The sequence below is a fragment of the Orycteropus afer genome, unplaced genomic scaffold, assembly GCF_000298275.1.
Source record: "Orycteropus afer afer isolate SDZICR_OR568_19922 unplaced genomic scaffold, OryAfe1.0 scaffold00003, whole genome shotgun sequence".
NCBI lineage: Eukaryota > Metazoa > Chordata > Mammalia > Tubulidentata > Orycteropodidae > Orycteropus > Orycteropus afer.
The window spans coordinates 28,165,658-28,174,455 of NW_006921590.1; the positions used below are offsets into that span (position 1 = coordinate 28,165,658).

The 8,798-nt window shown below is 36.1% G+C and overlaps 1 protein-coding gene across 1 annotated transcript in view; it reads left to right on the forward strand.

Annotated features, from left to right (window-relative positions):
* Positions 1 to 7,545, forward strand: part of UBA5 (ubiquitin like modifier activating enzyme 5) — a 28,259-nt gene extending 20,714 nt beyond the window's left edge. The window contains exons 6-12 of the mRNA XM_007936940.2: positions 53 to 137; positions 1,095 to 1,199; positions 3,295 to 3,422; positions 6,174 to 6,309; positions 6,551 to 6,626; positions 6,788 to 6,894; positions 7,462 to 7,545. Of these exons, the coding sequence (XP_007935131.1) occupies positions 53 to 137; positions 1,095 to 1,199; positions 3,295 to 3,422; positions 6,174 to 6,309; positions 6,551 to 6,626; positions 6,788 to 6,894; positions 7,462 to 7,545 (721 nt within the window). The remainder of the gene's footprint in view (positions 1 to 52; positions 138 to 1,094; positions 1,200 to 3,294; positions 3,423 to 6,173; positions 6,310 to 6,550; positions 6,627 to 6,787; positions 6,895 to 7,461) is intronic.
* Positions 7,546 to 8,798: the final 1,253 nt, after the last annotated feature.

The window sequence follows — 8,798 nt, forward strand, 5'->3', positions numbered from 1 at the left end:
TGCATTTTCTGTCTTGATTTTTTTTTTAATAAAATTTATTTTGTTTGTCTAGTAATGGTGGGTTAGAAGAGGGAAAGCCTGTTGACCTAGTTCTTAGCTGCGTGGACAATTTTGAAGCTCGAATGGCAATAAATACAGTGAGTATTCCTGTTGTGTCAGATGTTATACTCATGGATTTGTCTATTTTCATGTACATTCTATCAATATATGGTCCCTATCCTAAAAATAGTTCTGATTTTAAACCTTTTATAATGCGCATTTTCAATCTTCTCTTAGCCGACTTTTGAATTTAGCTTTGCTGGTATGACATATATTATATTGTATCTTAATCTCTTATGCTGATAAAACCAGTTCTGAGTCCCAGTGACCCTTTGTGCTCAGTAGAGTTGTGCTCTGTACAGTTCTCAGTGGCTGATTTTTCAGAAGTAGATCACTCAGTCTTTTTCTGAAGTGCCCGTGGGTGGACTGAAACTGCCAACTTTTCAGTTAGCGACTGAGTGTTAACTGTTTGCACCACTCAGGGACTCCCTGTAGAGGAAATTATAAAATAGCAAAATAATTCTGATACGCAGTTTTTTAAATATTCACATTTTATAAAACTATCTTATTCTTGATCAGCATTAGTTTCAACTTTTGTTACTTTATTTTTAGGTATAAGTATGGTTTCTCAAAACTAAAATTGATTTTTGTTCTTGGGAACTACATTGTGTTTTTAACTTTTCCAATGACATTTTGCTTTTTAGTGTTTTGGTTGCTGAAATTATTTTAGAAAAATAAATTTTTACTTAACAAAAATTCAGTAAATTATGATTCATTTAGGAGCTCTGGTAGCGTAGTGCCTAACACCTGACTGCTAACCAGAAGGCTGGAAGTTCAAACCCACCAACCACTCCTTGGAAGGAAGGTTGGGCAATCTACTTCCATAGTGATACCGCTTTGGAAACCCAAGGAGGGGTTGCTATGAGTCGGGTCAGATTTGATGGCACATAACAACAACATTCAATTAAATGACAATTTTTCATCAAATGAATTTGTGTTAAGTTACTTCTTGCTCTTTTATGTTCTTCTTTGTATTTTGACCTATTTGTACTAAGGCTTGTAATGAACTTGGACAAACATGGATGGAATCTGGAGTCAGTGAAAATGCAGTTTCAGGACACATACAGCTCATAATTCCTGGAGAATCTGCTTGTTTTGCGGTACGCATTATTCATATTGGGTTGTTTTTCACTCTTAGGTACTAGAGTTCTTTTTTTTTTTCTGCTCTTCTAACTTAAGTACTTTTTTTTTAAATTGTGATTTGGGTGAAAATTTACAGAGCAAATTCATTTTCCATACAGCAGTTCATACACATTTTGTTTCATGCCATTCATTGCAATTCCCCACATTGCACCAGCTCTCTTCCCACTTCATTCCTGTAGTTATCTCTTCTTTGTGTCCCTCTTTCCTATGCATTCCTGCCCCTTGAGCTGTCTCCCGGTGCAAACACTGACTGCTCTTCTGTTCTCCCATGATTGATTGCTCTAAGGAGTGTAGCTACCTGATATAAATGTTCACCCTGTATGCCTATCTGTTATTTGACTAGAAGCCACAGGAGTTAGTCCATTTCCAGACCTGAAGGGTCACTAGGGGCCATAGTCTTGGGGGTCTCACCAGGCCCTATCAGACCAGTAAATCTGGTCTTTTTTTATGATTTTGAGTTTTGTTCTACATTGTTCTCCCACTCTATTCAGGGTTTCCTGCCCTGATTGATCCCTTTTTGAGTGGTTGATAGTAGTAGCCTCGCACCATCTAGTTTTTCTGATCTTGTGGTCTTATAGGCTGAGGTTTGCATGGTTTACTAGTCCCTTGGACTATTTCCATATGTCTTTGGTTTTCATCACTTTTCTTTGCTCTGGGCAAGAAGAGACCCATTGCTGCATCTAGAGGGCCACTTGTGAACTTTTAAGACCCCGGTTGCTACTCACCAAAGTAGGATGTAGAAAATGTTTTAGTGTAGTATGTTATGCCGATTGAGCTTGATGTCCCCTGCAACCATGGTCCCGAGACCACAGGTCCAACTGCTTACTCCCTCAGGGTGGCTGGCTGTGGCTAAGAAATTATCATAACTTTGCTCCTTGTTAGCTCTCTTATATATATGGACATTCTTACAGCAGTTACAAATACGTATATAGAAATATCATCTGCCAACCTTATATATGGTCATGGGTATATTTCCTTTTGCCTAGATATACCTGATCATTCAGCCTGTCTACCCATCTATTTATCTATAGATTAATATTTGTTATCATTTATCTGCTGATGTAAAGATTTATAGCCGCAGAAACTCCACGGGGGCACTTCTTTCTGTCCTACAGGGTTGCTGTGAGTCAAAATTGTACAATAGTACTGGTGTATTTCCTTATGAACATTAATCAAATGATTCCAATCTCTGCATGTTTGACCAAAGGGTAGAGATTTAATTATGAAGGCACTTGCTTTCACTATCTTGATTGAACTCTTACTGAAAATTATCAGCATTGTGTATGTAAAAGGGTTTATCCTTGTTGTCTGGACCTCTTGTGCACCTCCCTGTGTCTTCCTTTTCCTTATTGTGTTGGTCACCCGCTTTTGGTATATTGCCTTTCCCTTCACCCAAATCAATACTTGTATATATTGTTTATATATAAATTGTTATACTGCCAACCAAAAGGGAATATACCCATGACAATATATAAGGTTGGCAGATTTATAAATATTTATATACTCATGATGGTTACATGAGTACCTATCAGTACTAGAGTTCTTAAACCTGTTGTCACCAAGCCAATTCTGACCCTTAATGATTCTATAGGACAAAATAGAACTGTCCTGTAGGGTTAGGAGCTCTGGTGGCTAAGGCATGTGACTGCTAACCAGAAGGTCAAACCCACCAGCTGCTGCATGGAGGGAGGACTGGGTAATCTACTTCCGTAAAGATTTACAGCCTCAGAAACCCAATGGGGGTCGCTATGAGTCGGAAACAACTCCATGGCAGTGAGGTTTTTCTTTTTCAATCTTCACAGAAGCAGACTGCCACATCTTTCTTGCAGGAACAGCTGGTGGGTTTGAGCTGTTGACCTTTCAGTTAACAGTCAAGTGCGTAACCACTGCACCACTAGGGCTCCTCAGTAGGGTAATTAGAGGCATTGAAAATGTGTTACAATTCAAAGAAAAAACACAATTTGAATATGATGGGATGATATTATTTGGAACATCTTGTACTATTTTACGTCCTCCTTTTGAAATGTGTTTTCTTTTATTCCTTTTTCACAGTGTGCTCCACCACTTGTAGTTGCTGCAAATATTGATGAAAAGACTCTGAAACGAGAAGGTGTTTGTGCAGCTAGTCTTCCTACCACTATGGGAGTGGTTGCTGGAATCTTGGTACAAAATGTGTTAAAGTAAGTGAAGGCTAACTTTCTGAGTTGTTTTCTCTGCTTTTGATTTAAATATGTTTGGTTTGGGTTTCATGAATAATTTAAAAAATTGAAATTACCAGCTAAGTATTTAATTTAGTTTTACATATTTATTATTTTTTGTATTAGGTATGGATGTTATATGAAGGAGTCCTGGTGGTGCATTGGTTAAAATGCTCAGCTGCTAACTGAAAGGTCAGCAGTTCAAGCCCACTAGCTGCTCTGTGGGAGAAAGATACAGCAGGCTGTTTCTGTAAAGATTACAACCTTGGAAACCCTATGGGGTAGTTCTAGTATGTTCTATAGGGTTGTTGTGAGTCTGAATCCACTTGACAGCAGTGAGTTTAGTTTTTTAGTTTGGTATATTATATATGTGTGTATATATATGTAATATATATAATCATCTGTGTGTGTATATATATATGTAATACATATATAATCATGTATGTATATATGTTTTTGTTGTGTGCCATCAAGTCAGACTTGACTCATAGCCACCCCTCCTTGGGTTTCTGAGGCAGTATCACTATGGAAGCCCAACCTTCCTTCCGAGGAGTTGCTGGTGCATTTGAGCTGCCAGCCTTGTGGTTAGCAGTCAAGTGCTTTAGCTACTATGCCACCAGAGCTCCTGTGTGTATATATATAAATTCATATATAAATACATAAATTATGTAATATATACAAACACATATAATTTATACACACATACATGAACTTTCAGTTCTCTGTGCATTTGGAATAGCTGTTGTTAAATGGTACAATAAACCCATTGCCATTGAGTTGATTACAACTCATGGGGATCCTATAAGGAGATCTGGTGGCACACTGCTTAAGTGCTCAGTTGCTAACCGAAAGATTGGCAACTCAGATCCACCAGCCGCTAAGGCAGAAAGATGTGGCAGTCTGCATATGTAAAGGTTTATAGCCATAGAAACTCTACCGGGCACTTCTTCAGGGTTGCTGTGAGTCAAAATTGTACAGTAGTACTGGTGTATTTCCTTATGAAACATTAATCAAATGATTTAAATCTCTGCATGTTCAACCAAAGGGTAGAGATTTAGTTATAAAAGCATTTGCTTCCACTATCTTGACTGAATTCTTACTGAAAATTATCTTAATTGTTGTTATTGTTAGTTGTTGTCGATTTTGTCTCATGGCCTGGCAGTCTGCTTCCAAAAGCAGTTCTACTTTTGCACACACTGTATCACCATGAGTCAGGAAAACAATCTGAACGTGATAAACACTAGTTAGGCAATACCTCTGCTATCTACAACCAGATATCCAGCAGTAATATCTATCTAAACTATAAGTAAAAAGAAGGAAAAAAGTTTACTTACAGCTAAAATCAATGTCTGAGTATTTATGTGCCAACTGATAATCACTTTATTAAAGGCAAAGCCTCTTTAGGTGTTCCCTACCTCAGGCCATTTTGTCGCTCACTTTAATAAGCTTAGTTATCTGTTTTCTAGGCCTCCAATATTATAAGAACAAACTGGCCCATGTTACAAGCAGGCACCCTGATATCAAGGAGAAGTATCAACTTCCAGGATAAAATTCTAAAAAGCATACCTAAGAACTCTCATGCCAAGAGCCTAAGACTTCATATATGAGCAAATAGTCTATACTTACTTCAGTAGGTCCTAACTAAACATTTTATAATATGGTACAAAAAAAGAGGAGAGAAAGTATGGCTACCAAGTATTATTAAGGGTGTGTTGTATTTAACCAGCCCTCTACTGATGGACCCTTAGGCTACTTAAGAGTTTTTTGGTATTACCAGCAATGCTGTGGACAACATATTTCAGAAGTTTTTGTATACTGGATTTTTGTAAAGTATGAACTTTTAGAAGTGGAATTTCAAAGTTTATGCAGTATTTATCTTGATAGTTGTTGCCACATTTCTCCTGCAAAAGAGAGATATATTTCCACCACAGTGTAGGTGTACCTGTTTCCCCTACATCTTTGTTAACATTGGGTATTTTCAATCTTTATCAATCAGGTAGGTGGGAAATGGGTAATTCATTTATTGTGAGGTTAAGCACCTATTTTTCTGTGAATCATCTGTTCATGTCCTTTGCTCAGTTTTTGGTCCTAGTGATTAATAAGCCCTTATTGTATATTAAGAATGTGCATTTGTGAGTATTTTTCCTTTTGTCATTGATCTTTTGTACATGACTTTTGCTTTACATAGAGTGTGTATGTAAATAGAGTGTGTAGAGTGCTTTTAGGAGTAAGATTTGACTGGGAGTAGGCACAGGTAGCCTTATGGGATACTGGGGAAGTCATAGATCTTGATCCTGGTGGTGGTTACATGAGTGAAAACTTGTGATAAAATTCACTGAGCTGCTCATTTAAGATTGTGCATTGTATTGTAAGTTATTTTGTACTATATTTCAAGAATTCTTAAGGCACACTTTGCCTACATTTTAACCTCTCTAAAATCAGGATGCCTCTTAAAGTTGTTGACAAGTTACAGTTTAATTGGCAGCATTTTCATCTTTCTTAATGGTTCATAAAATAATAGTGTGTTCTACAGTTGATGAAATAATCTTTTATTTCCTTCCTTCATTCAATAAATATTCAGGTTATCTACTAAGCCAGGCCTGTAAACAAAACAGAAAATTTTTTTCAGGGTTGTATCCTACAAAAATCTTCCCTACTCTAAAATCATCTTTTAAAAATTCAGTTACTTTCTTCTAGTACTCTTATGGTTTTATTTCTTTATTGTTTTTCCAGGTTTCTGTTAAATTTTGGTACTGTTAGTTTTTACCTTGGATACAATGCAATGCAGGATTTTTTTCCTACCATGTCCATGAAGCCAAATCCTCAGTGTGATGATAGAAATTGCAGAAACCAGCAGGAAGAATATAAGGTATTATGTATGTCAGTCTCTCAGAATGTCTGAAGCATCATATTGTATAGGACAATAACTTAGAAAACAGAAACAGTGATTTAGATTTAGAATATAAGAAATGGATTCTAGATTTTTAAATTTTTTAAGTATGAGAATAAATACATGTTCAAAGCCCTTTCTTGATTCTGGAAAGATAAAAAGCCTATTTGGAGAATTGAGAGTAAGTAAAAACATTGGGATCCTGTTTTTTTTTCCACAGAAAAAGGTAGCAGCACTGCCCAAACAGGAGGTTGTTCAAAAAGAGGAAGAGATAATACATGAAGATAATGAATGGGGTAGGAATTCTTTTATGAATTAAAATGGCATCATAAAACAAAATTTTTTATAGCAGGGAGTGTGAATAGAATTGTAATAATCTTTTATACATTTTGAATAGTTATTGCTTTTTAAGTTAAGTTCCTTAAAAACTGTTACAGGATCAAATTTAATTCTACAGGTATTGAGTTGGTATCAGAGGTTTCAGAAGAGGAACTGAAAAATTCTTCAGGTCCAGTTCCTGACTTACCTGATGGAATTACAGTGGCATATACAATTCCAACAAAGGTATTTCTAAAACCTGATTTATTCATAAGTAAATATATGAGAGCAAGTATCTATTTTCTTCTTTCATCTTCATCCTATTTTTTAAATCAATATAGTAGTTCCTGTTTTAGATATTTTATACCACAGGCATTAACATGTGAGAAAGAGAGAGGTGTTTAGTGTTAATATGGAGATGTACACAGGAAATTTTAAACTATTTGAAAACATAGATGCCAAACAGTTTTGTTTATTCATTAATGGAGTAAGTATAACAGACTTTGTTTAAATGAAGATAGTTTTGTATATTGATAATTTTAACCACACCACATTTAAAGATACATCTTCAGTAGAAATCTCACAAATACTGAAATCACTGCCTTGTAAATCAATACTTGGGGGGAAGTATTATATGAAAGAAATATTATAGAAAGACTTTGTCTTTCTCAAGATTAGAAGGCATATTAAGAATATCTGCTTTATAAACTTGTATAAATCTGTTGAACATGGTTAAAGCTTACTGGCTATATATATTCCTAAGCAACAAGAATTTTATAGTTACTTCACTCTATTTCTCTCATCTGTTTATAGCAAGAAGATTCTGTACATGAGATAACAGTGGAAGATTCTGGTGAAAGCTTGGAAGACCTCATGGCCAAGATGAAGAATATGTAGATAATGAACTAATGTATATTTTACTTCCTGTTTAAGTCTATTTCTTTGCAGTTGAAAAATAAATGAAAGAATTGTCTTGAAACTGCAGGCTATTATCAACTGAGACCTAATCTTCATTGAATTGTTGTACTTATTTAAAAGGATATGACTTTCGTTAAATGCCCCCTGCAACCAAATCCTAAAATCCACATTCCACTCTAGTAAGAAAACATGAAAGGACTACTGTAGACAGTTAACAATTTTATTAAAAACTTAGCCAATAAAATATGTTGGCCTCTTTTTTCCTCGACCAATCTGATGCTATAATCTTGTGTTTTTCCAGAAATTCTTTGTGGTCTGTTGTCTGAGGATCATGCACCATAAAGTAGCATGTGACCCGCAAATATAGGGAGGCAGTCAGAAAGTATAACCTATTGATACAGCAAGCAAGCATCTATTCATGTGTTTAGAATTGCTCTCTATAAGAAAATTGCCCACAACTACTAACTTGTCCAACAATGAATTTAAAATAGTTAACCTATAAAATAAAACTACCTTCTCATATGCTTCCTGATGAAGTACAAGCTGAAATGTTGTCATTAGGTGCTGTCTAGTTGGCTCTGTCTCATAACGACCTTGCTTGTGTACAACAGAATGAAACACTACTTGGTCATGTACCATCCTCACAAGCTGGCTATATTTAAGCCCATCATTGCAGCCACTGTGTCAGTCCATTTTGTTGAGAGTTTTCCCCTTTTTTGCTGACCCTCTACTTTACCAAGCATGATATCCTTCACCAAGGACTGGTCCCTTCTGACAACAGAAGCAAAGTAGGTGAGACCAAGTCTGGCCCTTCTCACTTCCGGGAGCATTCTGGCTGCACTTCCTCCAGGACACATTCGTTCATTCTTCTGGCAGTCCATGGTATTTGCAGCATTCTTTGCCAACACCATAGTTCAAAAGCATCAGCTCTTCTTTTGTCTTCCATATCCAGAGCTGCATCCATTTGTTGAAACATCTCAATGGGTATTCTGTCAATTACTGGAGCCTTGGTTTTTGCCTGTTCTTTCAGTACAGCTTGATATTCTACCTCTTGAAATAGTTGAATATCAACCAGTTGTTTTTCATACAGTGACTCCGTATATGCCTTCCATCTTCTTTTGATGCTTCCTGAATCATTTAATATTCTGCCCATATAATCCTTCAATATTGCAATTTGAGGCTTAAATTTTTCTTCAGTTCTTTAAGTTTGAGAAATGCTGAGTGTGTTCTTC